The sequence below is a fragment of the Thunnus maccoyii genome, chromosome 15, assembly GCF_910596095.1.
Source record: "Thunnus maccoyii chromosome 15, fThuMac1.1, whole genome shotgun sequence".
In the NCBI taxonomy this organism is placed as follows: domain Eukaryota; kingdom Metazoa; phylum Chordata; class Actinopteri; order Scombriformes; family Scombridae; genus Thunnus; species Thunnus maccoyii.
In genome coordinates this window covers 1031967-1049146 of record NC_056547.1, presented here as the reverse complement: position 1 = coordinate 1049146, position 17180 = coordinate 1031967, and the positions used below count along the sequence as shown (strand labels likewise).

Genomic DNA, 17180 nt, shown 5'->3' with positions numbered 1-17180 from the left:
AGAACCGGTTCAGGTTACCTTGGTTCCAGGTTTGAGTCCGGTGAGTTGAGTCGGTCTGATGTGAGTCCTGTGATGCAGCATCCTGTGTTCAATACGTTCTTTAACGTACAGGAAGTGAAGACGACACTTATCACAGCCGAACACGGTCTTCCTCTGAACACACACACACACACACACACACACACACAGATTCAGGACTACACATACACTTTGATCCAGAGTGATAGATAAACATCATGTTGGAGTTGAATCTGACATCACAGAGAGCCGAAGTGAAATCAGAACTTCCAGATTCTGCTCCAGAAGTAATAAACTTCACTTCACTTAAAAAATATTGATTTTTTTAAGTGAAACAGTTTTAATTAGTATTTTAACAATTTTAATCTGCATGTACGTTTGTTCTGGAGAGGAGGAGACTGAATGATGAACACTGGAGTAATCCTATCCCGGTGAAGCTGGTTATTTAACGACGAAGACAACAACTCCCATGATCCCTTGCTACTTCACACCGTCATCACACTCCGTCTGTTGTTGTTGTTTTGATTGAGACGCCTAGTGGCTGAAATTACATATTGTGCATTTAAATAAAGTAAGTTAGGTATGAAAAAAGTTTAAAATATATAAAAGAAGCAGTCATATATATCCAGACACATATCAGCCAAATCTACAGATATGTTGACATGTGTCTGGATGTATATGACTGGTTGTCTTTAATATATTTTAAACTTTTTTCATACCCAACTTACTTTATTTAAATGTTGTTTGTAATGTGTTTCATCTCTCTAGACTTCTCTCTCTTCTCTGTGCACTCTGGTGACGTTTTACTCTGCGTCTGTGTTTAGATGAGGACAGACGGGAGTTTTCTGTTTTTCGCAGCCTTTAACAGACAGTTTCTCATGAGTTCTGGAGGTTTTGGGGTCTGAACGTCACTGACTCGACAGAGGAGACGAGTCAGTGAGCGAGTGGAGGGATGGCGGCGAGTTCAGACATGTCTGTAATAACAGCGGGACAGAGAGACGTCTTCACTGCTCAGATTACAACCAGAGAGACAAACGACGCCTGCAGGAATGTGTAGAAACATCAGCAGCTGCTGCAGAGGAGCCGAGCAGTCTGAGAAGATTTCTCTCCGAAAGAAACACTGAATGAGAGAAAGTGTTGAGTTACAGAAGCTAGACAGGAAGTGATGTCATGACTTCGACTCTCTCTATGTGATATATCTGAGCACGGTGTAACGACGCGGCGGCGGCGGCGGCTCGGAGCAGGTGAGCGTACCTGGTGTCGGGCGAAGTGCTGCTGGTAGCAGGAGCTGCTGCGCAGCACGCGCAGACAGTACTGACACAGCAGGTGATTGGTGTCGGCGTGAGACTCCTGGAAGTGACACCAGACGTCTGAGTAGAAGGACGACCTGAAGTCACACACCTGCAGGACACACACGCACGCACACACGCACGCACACATGCACGCACGCACACACACACACACACAGTATGTATCAGAGCTGCTGATCCACATTTTTCAACATTTTCTGACATTTTATGGACCAAACAACTAATCGATTAATCTAGAAAATAATCAACAGAATAACTGATAATGAAACTAATCATTAGTTGCAGCAGTAGTACATACACACATATAGAGAGTAGATATATATATATATATCTATATATGAGGTTGTAGTTGAGGTGTGTGTGTGTGTGTCGACCTGGCAGACGTAGGGCATCTCTCCTGGTTTGTGTGTGCTCTTCATGTGCCACAGAAACGCCGGCTCACCACCGAACTCCAGCTCACAGATCTTACACTTCGCTGCACGATGAACACAAACACTTTATTACATCACATCATGTCACACCACGACAAAACACTACTCAAGTTTAATACACACACATATATATATATATATACATATATACACATATATATATATAGATATAGATATAGATATAGATAGTGTGTTTTTATTGCGCTGTGTTAAGTCACCACATGTTTTAACCTTCCTGCACAAACAGAAGCTGTGACTTTAATACTCAAACTGAGTTTAAACACAGAAACACTTGTTGGTTTGTCCACTGATGAAGGTCACTGACTAGACAGAAATATATTCAACAGATGATTTACAGGGTGTGTGTGTTAGTGTGTGTTAGTGTGTGTGCGTGCATGCATGTGTGTGTTAGTGTGTGTGTGTGTTAGTGTGTGTTAGTGTGTGTGTGTGTTAGTGTGTGTTAGTGTGTGTGTGTGTTAGTGTGTGTTAGTGTGTGTGTGCGTGCATGTGTGTGTGTGTGTGTTAGTGTGCGTTAGTGTGTGTTAGTGTGTGTGTGTGTTAGTGTGCGTTAGTGTGTGTTAGTGTGTGTGTGTGTTAGTGTGTGTTAGTGTGTGTGTGCGTGCATGTGTGTGTGTTAGTGTGTGTGTGTGTGCATGTGTGTGTGTATGCGTGCATGTGTGTGTGATAGTGTGTGTGTGTTAGTGTGTGTGTGTGTGTGTGATAGTGTGTGTTAGTGTGTGTTAGTGTGTGTTAGTGTGTGCATGTGTGTGTGTGTGTGTTAGTGTGTGTTAGTGTGTGTTAGTGTGTGCATGTGTGTGTGTGTGTGTTAGTGTGTGTGTGTGTGTGTGCATAGTGTGTGTGTGCATGTGTGCGTGTGTGTGTGTTAGTGTGTGTGTGTGCATAGTGTGTGTGTGTGTGTGTGTGCATGTGTGTGTTAGTGTGTGTGCGTGTGTGTGCATGTGTGTGTGTGTTAGTGTGTGTGTGTGTGCGTGCGTATGTGTGTGTTAGTGTGCGTGTGTGTGCGTGTGTGTGTTAGTGCGTGTGCGTGACAGACCTGTGGACTCGTACTGACTGTGAACCGCCTCCAGGTGACACTGCAGTCTGAACGGGGAGCTGAAGTGACGGAAGCAGTGAGGACATGAGGACACGGCGTCCATGTGTCCGTCCTGCTGGGACATCATGGAGACGTGCTGCTGCATGTGGGACATCAGCCTGAGACGACCACGCAACTTTATTAACATTTATGTATTTCATACGCAGGAAAAGTCAAAGAGCTTAACAGGAAATCAAACACAGAGAACGTCGTCGGCAGAACAGATGAAGTGAAAACGTGTCTCACTGGATGTTGTTGCGGAGCGTCTGGGGACAGTGGATGCAGCGGTACGGTCCCGTGTACTTCCTGCCCAGCTGGTTGAGTTTCGCGAGCTTCCGGCCGGAATCCGACCCGTAATAAAAGTCCTCCACCATGATGACCAGTTTCCCGTGGGGGGCGTCGGGCGCCGGATCGGACGGGTCCCGCCGGGGGCTGCAGGCGCCGCCGGGAGAGGCGGGGCCGGTGAACTGGTCTGACAGGAAGTCGTCGGACCGTCTGTGAGTCTTCTGGACGGGAGAGGTACCTTTAGACTGAAGGAGACACACACAGGAAGCGGAATGATGTCAGACATCATGTGACCTACAGCTGGAAACAGAAACAGCTGCATGACGACTGAATCAATAAAGGAGCCTCTTTCACACACGTTCAAACACCTCATCTGTTTACTGGCACCATTAAAAGTGTGTAAAGTGTATAAAGTGTATAAAGTGTATAAAGTGTGTAAAGTGTGTAAAGTGTATAAAGTGTGTAAAGTGTGTAAAGTGTATAAAGTGTGTAAAGTGTATAAAGTGTGTAAAGTGTGTAAAGTGTGTAAAGTGTGTAAAGAGTGTAAAGTGTGTAAAGTGTGTAAAGTGTGTAAAGTGTATAAAGTGTATAAAGAGTATAAAGTGTGTAAAGTGTGTAAAGTGTGTAAAGTGTGTAAAGTGTATAAAGTGTGTAAAGTGTGTAAAGTGTGTAAAGTGTATAAAGTGTGTAAAATGTGTAAAGTGTGTAAAGTGTGTAAAGTGTGTAAAGTGTGTAAAGTGTATAAAGTATGTAAAGTGTGTAAAGTGTGTAAAGTGTATAAAGTGTGTAAAGAGTATAAAGTGTATAAAGTGTGTAAAGTGTATAAAGTGTGTAAAGTGTGTAAAGTGTGTAAAGTGTATAAAGTGTGTAAAGAGTGTAAAGTGTGTAAAGTGTGTAAAGTGTGTAAAGTGTATAAAGTGTGTAAAGTGTGTAAAGTGTATAAAGTGTATAAAGTGTGTAAAGTGTGTAAAGTGTGTAAAGTGTATAAAGTGTGTAAAGTGTGTAAAGTGTGTAAAGTGTGTAAAGTGTGTAAAGTGTATAAAGTGTGTAAAGTGTATAAAGTGTGTAAAGTGTGTAAAGTGTGTAAAGTGTATAAAGTGTGTAAAGTGTGTAAAGTGTGTAAAGTGTGTAAAGTGTATAAAGTGTGTAAAGTGTGTAAAGTGTATAAAGTGTGTAAAGTGTATAAAGTGTGTAAAGTGTGTAAAGTGTGTAAAGTGTATAAAGTGTGTAAAGTGTGTAAAGTGTGTAAAGTGTGTAAAGTGTATAAAGTGTGTAAAGTGTATAAAGTGTGTAAAGTGTGTGAGGTTTTATGCACCAGATGCTCCCTCAGTTTCCTGCCCAGCCATCATGTGACCCTTGTGATTCTATCTTAGAGCATCCTTCATCTTTCATATATAAGCTCATACAGAATCCACCTTTCAGTCTTCTGCCTTTGACAGCTGACTGTTTTCCAGATAGTCTTTGACATTCTGTTCTCCTGTTTCCTGAGGTGAGACCCTACATGCTACCGACCTCCGGCTACTCGTGCTCACATGTTCTGATCGTGCAGCAGAATTAAGGAAATCTTTTCATTACTTTCCGTCTGTCCTGGTGAACCAGCTCGGCTCCCTGCTGCCGGCGTGTTCTCTGTCAGAGGCACTGACTGGTTCACCTTCGTTTCTCGCTTTTAAAATGGAAAGTTTTACACGATGGCTTCATGACCGACTGTTTTTTATTAAATTAGAGAAAATAAAATATTCTTTGAGAGGTTCTATGAATAAATGTTATCAGATCTGGAAGCTTTTCTTAGTTAATGTTGGAGAAAACATCCATCTGCCTCCTTAAACTCTTTAAACTGTTCTTCATCTTCTGCGTCCAGCGTGTGATGTCAGAATCACCGGCTACGACCTCAACTATTGATTAGTGTCCATTCAGTCAGATTTGTATATAAAAGTTATTTTATAACTTTTATTTCTTTGTCTATTTCTTTGTTTGTTTTGTTTTTTGTAAGCCACGTTCTCATTATTGTTATTATCTGTTTTTCTGTTTGTAAAACCAAATGAAAAAAAAAAAAGTGTATTTAGAACATTTAGAACAACATTTTGTGTTTTGTTTACTTATTTAATGACTGTTGTTGCTCCGTTGCTCATCTGTCTGTTTGTTGATCTCAGTGTGTAAATGATTTATTCATCTAATAACTCCTGGAATGTACATTTATTTTATGTTTATGTATTTATTTATGCTGACTGTAGCTTTGCTGTTGTTTGTTTCTTTTTGTTGTGTAAACAAAACAAAGTGATGTGAATCAGCAGCTTCCTGTCTGACAGAAAACAACCAGTGATCACGGTGATACTGGAGAAGACTGTAAACTGGATTCCTGGAGGTTTACTGGTGATGACATCAGAGATAGTGATCCTCAGGAAGTGTGAATCATATCGACATGTTCAGATCCGACTCAGTTGTGACTCTGAATGCAGCTGTGTTGTTGGAGTTATTATTTGTCAGAGCTTGTTGGGCTCATTTGAACCATTTATTTATTGATAACTATGTGTTATTGATTTGACTGTGTTGCATTGAGATCAGCTGTTTTGTTTGTTTGGATTTTGCTTTGATCGTTTTCTTGTTTTTTTGAATATTTTGATTTGTGGATTCTGGGGAGATTAGCGCCTGCTACAACAGAAGCTAACAACAAACAAACAAACAAACAGAGTGTTATTGATTGTTATTGTTGCTGCAGCAGCAGCGATCAGACTCACTCCTGGTTGAGTTCTGGACACTTTGCTGCAGGTCTGAGACTCTCTGGAGGACTTGTTCTTCTTCTTGTCTCTGCTCCTCCTGCGAGGTTTCTTCTTCCTCCTCAGGTTCCTCAGACTCTGAGCGATGGCAGGACTGCACAGCTGGGGGGACATTAGAGGCGGGGTCAGGACGCGTGATGTCAGTCAGGACGCCTGATGTCAGTCAGGACATGTGATGTCAGTCAGGACGCGTGATGTCAGTCAGGACGTGTGATGTCAGTCAGGACGTGTGATGTCAGTCAGGACATGTGATGTCAGTCAGGACGTGTGATGTCAGTCAGGACGTGTGATGTCACAGTTTGAGTTTTATTTCTATATTTATCTGCAGCTGAACTTACACACATGAATCCTCGTAGTTCTGTGATCAGTTTGAACTGAGACATGCAGACGAGACAGTCGGGAGGAGAAACGTGACCCAGCTGACCTGAGAACACACACACACACACACACACACACACACACATACACATACACACACACACACACATACACACACATACACATACGCACATGCACACGCACACGCACACACACACACTCTGATCAGAGTCCATTAATATTGATTATCTGCAGCTCACAGTTTGTGCAGGATGATCATATGACTTGTGGACATGTGACTCAGTATTGATCCTGCAGTGAACTGATCAGAAACAGCTGTAATATCAATAATCAATAAGAGCTGCAGACACTCTGAAGGTAAATCAAACCTTTGCGCAGCAGCTTGCTGGCGGTCGGAGGTCTTCCTCTGCCTCTGCTGGACGGGATGGGGGTCGTCCTCTGTCTCTTCACGGGCGGGCTGGACTGCAGCTGAGGATTCTGGGTAACGAAGTTCACATTGTGGTCATTCAAAACCTTCTGAGCTGCTTCACCTGAGACCACACCTGGACCACAGACAGAGACACTAACGATGATTATCATCATCGACCAGCGACGACCCTTCAACTCATCAATCAGCTGATCTGAAGGAAATGAACTGTGAAGCATTTTGATTATTGATTAATCGTTGAAGTTATTTTAAGAATAACGGTGTGAACCTGTGATGACGGGGGTGTGAGTGTGTGTGTGTGAGTGAGTGTGTACCTGTGATGATGGGGGTGTGAGTGTGTGTGTGTGTGTGTGAGTGTGTACTTGTGATGACGGGTGTGTGAGTGTGTGTGTGTGTGTGTGTGTGTACCTGTGATGATGGGGGTGTGTGTGTGTGTACCTGTGATGATGGGTGTGTGTGTGTGTGTGAGTGTGTACCTGTGATGATGGGGGTGTGTGAGTGTGTACCTGTGATGATGAGTGTGTGTGTGTGTGTGTACCTGTGATGATGAGTGTGTGTGTGTGTACCTGTGATGATGAGTGTGTGAGTGTGTACCTGTGATGATGAGTGTGTGTGTGTGTGTGTGTACCTGTGATGATGGGTGTGTGTGTGTGTGTGTGTGTGTGTGAGTGTGTACCTGTGATGATGAGTGTGTGTGTGTGTGTGTGTGTGTGTGAGTGTGTACCTGTGATGATGAGTGTGTGTGTGTGTGTACCTGTGATGATGAGTGTGTGTGTGTGTGTACCTGTGATGATGAGTGTGTGTGTGTGTGTACCTGTGATGATGAGTGTGTGTGTGTGTGTGTACCTGTGATGATGGGGGTGTGTGTGTGTGTGTACCTGTGATGATGAGTGTGTGTGTGTGTGTACCTGTGATGATGAGTGTGTGTGTGTGTGTACCTGTGATGATGGGGGTGTGTGTGTGTGTGTGTGTGTGAGTGTGTACCTGTGATGATGAGTGTGTGTGTGTGTGTACCTGTGATGATGAGTGTGTGTGTGTGTACCTGTGATGATGAGTGTGTGTGTGTGTACCTGTGATGATGAGTGTGTGTGTGTGTGTGTACCTGTGATGATGAGTGTGTGTGTGTGTGTACCTGTGATGATGAGTGTGTGTGTGTGTGTGTACCTGTGATGATGGGGGTGTGTTCAGGTTCAGGTGCAGCTGGCGTGGCGGTCAGTGAGGCGGTGGTGTTGATGTGTCGGGTTCCAGCAGGACTGTGCAGCGTCAGGGTGACGGGGATGTGAACAGTGGTGAAACCGCTGGCCGAGCCGGCGGGATGAGAGCGAAGCTTCAGCTCAGCTCCGCCTCCTGCAGGAGGAGCAGCGACACTCCGTTAACACACAGCTGCTGTTCATCTGGAGAGCAGCTGACTAGAGACGGGCTGATTAATAGATGATCCATCATTGATCGTTAAGAAGTTTTTCGATGACGTGGAATTAAATCGATTTAACGTTCGTATCAGAGTATGTTATGTATGTGTGTGTCTTCAAGTTGCAATGAATTTCACTACGTGCTGCAACCAGCCGGGGGCGCAATTTAAATTAGAGGGAATAGAGGGAAAATGAATCCTCAGCTGCCGGCTGGTTGCCGTAGAAACTAGACGAAAGTAAACATGAAGAGAGCAAGGCGACGCTAAAAAAACAACAAAGCTCACTGTAAACATTGCAACGCCGTGTAAACCTACAACACAACAACAACGACCCCGATGATGCACCACCTGAACAACGTTCACTGGTTAATGAATCCTCCTCCATCAGCTCAGCGTTAGCTGCTCAGCGTTAGCACGGAGGAGTTAGCACGGAGGAGTTAGCACGGAGGAGTTAGCACGGAGGAGTTAGCACGGAGGAGTTAGCGCTCCGCTGCCTTTAACTGCCTGGATAAGAGGACTGGTGCTGGTCTATCATTTCTTCTTGGAATAAAGATTTCATTGAGGAAAAACAGGCTTTCTTTAGTATTTCCTGCCGTAGGCATTTTTAATACACATAAAAAAAAGATTAATCAATAATTGATTGTTAATTTTCCCGATGATCGATTAAGGAAATTTCTTCGAATGCCCGTCCCCTAACTGTGACAGTGGTGATTTGGTGATTTGGTGATTATCAGCTGGACAGATTGAGTGTGAAGACGTCCAGAGACGCAACGATCGGATCGTTTCAAAGTCCGACCTCCTGATTCAGATTTTTCTTTCTTTAGAAGAATTTCATACATTTTATTTCTTTCTAAGAACTATAACTGACATCATACATAAACGATTTTGTAACTTTATTTTAAAAGGAAAATGGAAATTCAGCTGTATGTTCATATAAAACATCAACTATTTAAAAAGCTGCTTTGCCTTTGCGAGCGTCTTCAAACCGCCGCTGATGGTTGTTTCCTGTGCAGGTGTCACACTGAACAACCAACAACACGTGTGTCTGTAACGTTACTGTCTGTGCTGCTGTGTGCACAACGTGAACCATCGTGCAGCACGTGTGTAAATTTGACCGGCAAAAAAAAAAAATCAGATATAAGAAATTGATGAGCTGATCGGTCAGCTGATCAGTTTCTGATATCTGATTTGGATCCGACCGGCTGGTTTCGATCAGTAGCTGATTGATCGATCGATGCATTTCTAAAACTCCTGCAGGTTAAAGTGAGCTAAACAAACATCTTTAGTGCTGAGTGAAAGTCGCTAGGCTAACAACACTAATGCTACAAACAACCCATAATGCAACACTCTGAAGGTAATCTCTCCGTTCAAAAAGATGATTGATGTAGTGAACACGTGAATGTCTCCTCCTCAAGATTATACACACACACACATATATATACATATATATATATATATATATATACACACACACACACATATACACACACACACATATATATATATATAGATGGATGCACTGAACTCTGTGGGATCAAACTCAGCTCATCAAACATCTGTTGCCACGGAAACAACAAACTGAATGGTACTGACCTCCAGGCAGCAGAGGGACCAGCCGACCGTTCACCATGAAGCCCCGAGGAGCACCTGACAACGACTACACACGCACACACACGCGCACACACACACACACACACACACACACACACACACACACACACACACACACACAAAGCAGAGGAACTATGTAAACATTTAGCCTGATGACATCACGTACAGATCAAACAGCTGCTTGGGTCATGTGACTCCAGCCTCACAGCTGTTATTACATCAGAAATGAGTCTCAGTCATTGAACAGATTTGAGGTTTTTTAGTTTTTTAGCTTCTTGTTCGTCGTCGTCTGGTCTTCAGCTGCCAGTAAACTCATCTCTGATTGGACCGAACACTCGAGGTGAATTACATCATCAAAACCTGTGAAACGGCTCCGACTCAACTTCCTGCATGAATCTCTGACTGATAGTTTACAGCTGCAATGATTAGCTAATTAATCAATAAGACAATCAATGAATCGTTTTAATGAAAACTTCCAAACATCTGTTGATCCAACAGTCTGAAGACGTCACCTGAATCTCTAGGGTTAATCAATAATGATCGTTAGTTGCAGCTCTACAACAAACACGTGTCTGAAGGAATGAATTGATCAATGTTAATTAAACATTCATGTTATTAGTTTCAGTAAATGTTTGATCCGTCTGATCAGTGATCGAGTGACCTGCAGCGTCCGCTTACCATCACTGTGTTATTGTGTGTGCTGGTGTGTGTGGGGGGGCTGCAGCTGTTCACTGGTTCGAGTGGGATGGGGATGATCCTGACTGGTGGGGGGGGGTCTGACCCCCCCTGCTCCCCCCGCCCCTCCTCCTTCTCCTCCTCCTCCTCTTCCTCCATCACGGCAGCGACGGCCTGCAGAGCTGCACACACACAAGCATCACGCCTGAGTCTTCCATACAGTTTAAACACAAACTACAGGAAGAGCTGATCAATCACCTGCCAGCAACCATGTTAATAAACAGACTATTGATACGATCTGCTGGTTTCAGTTTCTCAGATATGATGATCAATAGTTTTTCTGCGTCATGTGTGACAATAAACTGAATCTTTGTGATCAGACACGTCAAGACGTCACCTTTAAAACAACTTGATTTAAGACCCGGAGAGTCTGAACCGCTGGACCTTTGACGGCCATTTTCACTAAATTCTGACAGTTTAAACAATTAATTGAGAAAATAATCAGCAGATTAATTGATAATGAAAGTCGTCGTTAGTTGCAGCTTGTTTCTGATTCAGTTCTTGTTCAGCCGTTCTTCTCAACAGAGACGATGATTGTTTTAGTTTCTGATTCACTCGATCAGACGACACCAGTGATTTATCATCATTCCTTCATGTGATCATTAGTTTCCTTTAAGGTAAAACTGTCGGGTTCAGAGCTGCTGTGACCTGAAATAAAGTCTTCATCTGAATCAATCTACAGTTTCCATATAAAAATAAATATAAATATAAATATAGTGAATATAGTGAACATTGTTATGGAATTTTCCATCTTTAGAGGTCTCAGTGTAATCCTAAAGCAGGAACCTCTCTGATTGAGGGTAAATCAGCATCACCATGGTTACCAAGGTCGGAGGAGGCTTTCCTTGACAACGCAGATCGGTGGATGTGTAGATTCTATTGATGCAGTCAGACACTGAAGTTCAACGCAACGTGACCTGAACTGACACGGGTAACACGCACTTCCTTGTTTAGAAACTAGTGAACCAGTTAGACTAATAAAGACTCAGACCTTCAGAGACCAGAACAGAAACAGACAGCGTCCCAGTTCAACACACATTAAAGGCTCGTGTGTGAGCTTTTCTCCACTTCGCTCAAAATATCCACAACAAACAAAAAAATAATTTATGAATCAAGTAAATGATGACGTGTGCATCCTGTATTATAGTCATGTGATCAAGTCTTCTGGGACTGTAAACTGTACTTCCTGGTTTTGAATGTTGTTGCGTGTTGAAATGTTTGGTTAATACAGTTTGTTCTTGTTCTATGTGCAGCTGTTGGTTGTAACATCAGCTGCTGTAGCTGTAATATTCTCCTCTAATATCTCTGTGACGTCACATGACGCCTCTCGTATTCGTCACGGAGCGTTTTCGCTTTAGAAAGACGTTTTTTAGCCTCTAACTTCTTCTTCTGCTCTGATGGATTCATGTTCTCTGATGTTTCAGCTCCTCTAACGACGACTGACGCTGATGAACGGAGCCAAACAGGTCGTCGTCTGTTAGTGGCGTCGATGATGATGATGATGATGAAGAAGAGGGTTTGTTGGAACAAACCTCACAGAGAAAAGTTTAGAAGAAGAAAATGTTCTTTGTCGGTCACATGACAGACTGATCACCTGTTCATGTTCATTTTAACTCCTCACCTTCATCGCGCTTCTCCGCCTTCTGCTCCTCTTCATCACACTCCATCAGCAGGTCAGCAGCGCCGCCGCCCGCCGTCTCCTCCATCACCTGCAGGACGACACAGCTGTTTGTGTCTATTATTGATCATCAGTAAGCGAATGATTTGATTGGACGACAGATTCCTGATTTATAATCTTTGATCAGTGATTGATTTAGAGATAAAAACTGTAACAAACATCAGACCTGGTTGTTGTTTGGTTCAATTAATCAATTATTTAACCAACAACTGTAACAGTTGAATAATCATTTGAGTTGTTTATCAACCAAACTTTTTCTTTAATGCGATTTTTTTGTAGAGCTGCAACTAACCGTTATTTTCATTATCAATCAGTTGATTATTGTCTTGATTAATTGATTAGTTGTTTGATCCATAAAATGTCATCAAATGTCTTGTTTTGTCCACAACAAAGATCTTCAGTTTACTGTCAAAGAGACTCAAGAAACCAGAAAATATTCACATTTAACGAGACTCAAACCATTAATCAATTATCAAAATAGTCGGCGATTAATTTAACAGCTGGCAGACTGCGAGAACTTCATCTGCTGCAACATGTGGATGAAAGCTACAGAAGAATCTAGTAAGTGTACATTTAAACTACTGTTGTTAAGGTTAGAAACCTCAGTAAATACGTTTGGCTTTCAGATGTTACTGTGATGGATCAAACTACAAATAAACTAATCAATAATGAAAATAATCTTCAGGTTTTTAGTTTTCATTTTCATTTAAGTGTTCAAAAACACAAGAATAGAGAACTTTGATTCAACTGAACTAAAAAAAAATTAAATCACAATCCTAGACTAAAAGTTTCTTAAACGTTTGGAGCGCCGTTAACTGTTAGCTGTTAACTGTTAGCTATTAGCCGTTAACTGTTAGCTGTTAACTGTTAGCTATTAGCTGTTAACTGTTAGCCTTTAACTGTTAGCTGTTAGCCGTTAACTGTTAGCCGTTAACTGTTAGCTATTAGCCGTTAACTGTTAGCTGTTAGCCGTTAACTGTTAGCTATTAGCCGTTAACTGTTAGCTGTTAGCCGTTAATTGTTAGCTGTTAGCCGTTAACTGTTAGCTGTTAGCCGTTAACTGTTAGCTATTAGCCGTTAACTGTTAGCTGTTAACTGTTAGCTGTTAACTGTTAGCTATCAGCCTTAACTGTTAGCTATTAGCCGTTAACTGTTAGCCGTTAATTGTTAGCTATCAGCCGTTAGCTGTTAACTGTTAGCTATTATCTATTGGCCGTTAGCTGTTAGCTATTAGCTGTTAACTGTTAGCTATTAGCTGCTAGCTATTAGCCGTTAACTGTTAGCTATTAGCCGTTAGCTGAGCTGCTAAATCTAATGACGTCAAGCCGTTGGAGATCTCTTACAATATTTTTAAACTTGTCGAACCAAAATTATACTTTTATTCGTTACTGTGAGAAATATAAACATGTTTTTTTGTATAAAACTTTTACAGTGGTAGTAGTTTACTGTCACAAAACAAACCAACGTCCTGAAGTTCTTTACACATCGGGGGAGGTTTTTTTTAAGCATGCGATTAACTCACACGTTGATATATTTTATCTAACTGTTGTTTTTGTCATCAGTATTTTCACACAGAGCACGAATATTACGCGGCAAAAAAACTGCGTAATTTTTTTCAGAACAAGGTTGATTTTTCTGAGTTTTCACACAGCGAATAAAAGCATCAACCAATCACAACGCGTAATCTGCACAGACAGCGGTTTATTGTGAAGGCCCATGTGGGACGTTGAATGTCCCGCTGTGTGTTTTCAAGTTATTTACCGTATTAAACTGATTGATCAACTCGTCTGTCTGTAAGCTTGTTTCACTGCAGGCAGGTAAACTTGCTCTCTGTAGTGGGCAGGAAATAAAGAATCAATATATTGATTCATGTATCATCATCATGTATTTAGAAATACAAACACTGTAGATTTCTTCCCGTGGTGGTGAAGCAGTTTGTCCTCTCAGCTCGTCAGACACTGCTGACAGACGACAGAGACGCTGAACGCAGGTCGGTGATCATCATCATCATCATCATCATCATCATCATCATCACCACCGGCTCCGACCTGCGTCCAGCGTCTCTGTCGTCTGTCAGCAGTGTCTGACGAGCTGAGAGGACAAACTGCTTCACCAGCTGACTGACAGCAGAATATCGCTGCTGGTGTGAATAGTTTTGATGTGAACTATTCACAGGCAAGTGTTTTGCGTTGTCGTGTCATTTACTCGTCACGTCCCTGGTGCGTAACGACCTTTACATGTTAATTAAACAGTCGTACTGCAGCACTGAGCGTCTCCAGTGTCTGATGACATCTAGCTGATATTAGCTATCAGTTGTTTGCTCTCTTTAGAGCTTGTTAACTTCTACTAATAACATTAATGAATGCATTCATGTTTTTAATGTTTAAGATTATATCTGTGGTTTATCTGTTCACAGTCAAAATAAACATATTTTTTACTACTTTTGTCTCATTACAGACTTGAATTAACCAATTTATTAAATAACTTGATTAACTGATTTTAAAACTGTTGATTAATTTTCTATCGATCCAGTAACTGATTAATCAACTAATCATTTCCACTCTAATCAAACTTTTCCGACCTGTCTTAAACCAACAGTCAGTCATCAAATGAACATTTAAGCTGTTTTTTTGCTGTAATCATTCCTCCTGTTCATACTGACCATTAGAGGATCCCTTCATAATGACCTTACAATGGAAGTGATGGAGGACGAAATCCACAGTCCTCCTTCTGTGCAAAAATGTATTTCAAAGTTGATCTGGAGTTAATATGAAGCTTCAGCCAGTATAAACAGAAGGAATGATCACAGCGAGGAAAACAAGACAGGCTTGAAAAATTGTTAACCTGTCCTTTAATTATTATTAGCTCTGTCACTGTCAGATAATATTAACTATAATAATTTTCAACAGCAGATAATATAAAGAGCTGTCAATAATAAAGATAAAGCCAATTCTGGATATCATAACAGACAAACATCTCCAGCGGTCATTTTTGATGTGAATCCTTCATTCTGTCTGTTAACTGTAGTAACACATGTACACGTTACAGCAGTTTGTTCTATTACATGTGACTATCATCCAAACAAATCATTGTTGACAAACAAAGTATTATTTCATGAATAAATGTGTCATTGGTCAGTAAAAGCATCTTGAAGACCGTTAGCTGAAAGCTATCTGGAATAAATTCTGTTTGCTTTCTATTTTCAGTTTCAACAAAACAAAATCTAAATAACACAGAAGCTAATAACTAATGTTGTTTAAAGTTGTTCTCACTCAGTTATTTATCCGGGCAAAAAGTTAACAAGAAGCGACAAGATTTTCACAGATTTAACTCAATCAGTTAGCATGCTAAGCTAGCAAGCTAATGTATGCAAAGCTAATTAAACACTTACAGTGCTTAATGTTCCAGATTACTGACTTCACACATACTTTCTGTTTACTTTTCCAAAACTTATGATCTTATTATCAAACTGAGGATATTGTATTAAGCTGTCCCTGCTGCCTGCACACACACCCCTCCCGGTGCCCCCCTCACAGACAGTTTAGCCTTCAGCTACTAATGCTAACAAGCTAACGAGCTAGCCTAGCAGCTAACTCACTGACTTCATTAACTCTGCATTATGTCCGCTTAAAAAAGAGACACATGCGTTCGCTTACCTTATCCGGACCTTTAATATGCCAAATAAATACTTATTCCGTTAAAATTTAACTGCAGAACTTTACGTTTTTCTGAATTAAACTGATAAACAGTGATCTTCTCAGACAGTTAGCAGCTTGCATTTAGCACCGGGCACGATGTTTGCGGCTGTTTACTCTGGAAGGTGCTTCGGTTAGTATCCCTCCGCCACTTCCCCTCCTCCTGCTGTCACCGCTGGGCGGAGGGATATCTGCCTATGAAGGCACAACAGCTCCTTCACAATGTTTGTAAAATACCCCAAAACTCAAAAACTCATGTTTCTGCTCCTCCGAGACTCACATGTCGAGAGAAATACGCGTTTACCACGAATCTTTCAACAATATTCAGCCTGATAATTAACATAACGTCTGGGTACAAACACACATTAGCATGCTAATGTTACTAACATTAAAGTCTTCTGAACTGACCGGACTCTGATAAACTTTGGGTGTCGCGAAACGCGACTGACTTTCATAGTGTGTGATTCAAAATTTTATATGATAACAACGATAATTAATAATATGATGAACACGGTTTGACCACCTAGTTAAAGAGAAAGTAAACGCTAACACTATTAGGTTTCCGGTCATTTTGCCATCTGCGGGCTAAAAGCCTCAAACTGGCGGATTTGATTTCAGCGCAATTACAATAAAACATGAAGCTGCGATCTTCTCATTGAAGTCGTTGTTGACTAGCTAAGTTAACGTTAATTCCTACATTTACGCATCAAAACTGGTTAAAGTCAACATCGAACGATGATGCTAAGTAGCTAGCCCATGTAGCCTCTCCCATATCGAATAATGGCCGCTTAGTGTTAGCTACCAGTGGCTGTCTAGCTTTGTGTTAACCATGAAATAACTGATGAGGAGTTGTACCTCAAATTTTATTGGCAATAAAACGTTAGTAACCTAGTATCTGATCTAATTGTGTTCAGTAATCTCTTGTCAACTGTTGCTGATGTTAAATTCACCGTGCTAATTGCCGGGAAACAGCTAGCGTTAGCTAACAAAGGATAGCTAAAGTTTCTCTCTAAATTACGCTGAAATATAATTTTCTTAAATTAATTCGTCAGTATACAGCCGTGTAACCGTGTGTAACCCCCAACAACCTGTTGAACACACACATTCCGATTTAGTTGAGTGTTGCACTACCAAATTCTTGGAAACTAGCCAATGCTAACAGGTGTTAGCTTAGCTAATGTTCTTCTGCTAAATTTGAGTAATTGTAAAATCCGGAGACAGTGCTGTATATTCATTGTTTACACTGGGTGAAGGGGAGAGGTGAAATGTGAACTATTATACTAAAAATAAATAAATCACAGTGGATTTTCACTGAATCAAAACAATAGACAGCATTTGAACTAAAAGCTAGTTAGCTATCATTTAATTTAATTTAG

General features: G+C 41.4%; 1 protein-coding gene across 1 annotated transcript in view; it reads right to left on the bottom strand.

The window, feature by feature from the left end:
• pogza (pogo transposable element derived with ZNF domain a) overlaps positions 1-16930 on the bottom strand; it is a gene marked incomplete at its 3' end in the record, with an annotated part of 25875 nt that extends 8945 nt beyond the window's left edge. Inside the window, exons 1-14 of the mRNA XM_042436102.1 lie at positions 16908-16930; positions 13871-13939; positions 12053-12140; positions 10375-10553; positions 9679-9742; positions 7842-8024; positions 6619-6792; positions 6250-6335; positions 5873-6013; positions 3099-3382; positions 2814-2971; positions 1703-1803; positions 1273-1419; positions 19-153 (exon numbers count right to left, since the gene is read on the bottom strand). Of these exons, the coding sequence (XP_042292036.1) occupies positions 19-153; positions 1273-1419; positions 1703-1803; positions 2814-2971; positions 3099-3382; positions 5873-6013; positions 6250-6335; positions 6619-6792; positions 7842-8024; positions 9679-9742; positions 10375-10553; positions 12053-12137 (1737 nt within the window). The remainder of the gene's footprint in view (positions 1-18; positions 154-1272; positions 1420-1702; positions 1804-2813; positions 2972-3098; positions 3383-5872; positions 6014-6249; positions 6336-6618; positions 6793-7841; positions 8025-9678; positions 9743-10374; positions 10554-12052; positions 12141-13870; positions 13940-16907) is intronic.
• Positions 16931-17180: the final 250 nt, after the last annotated feature.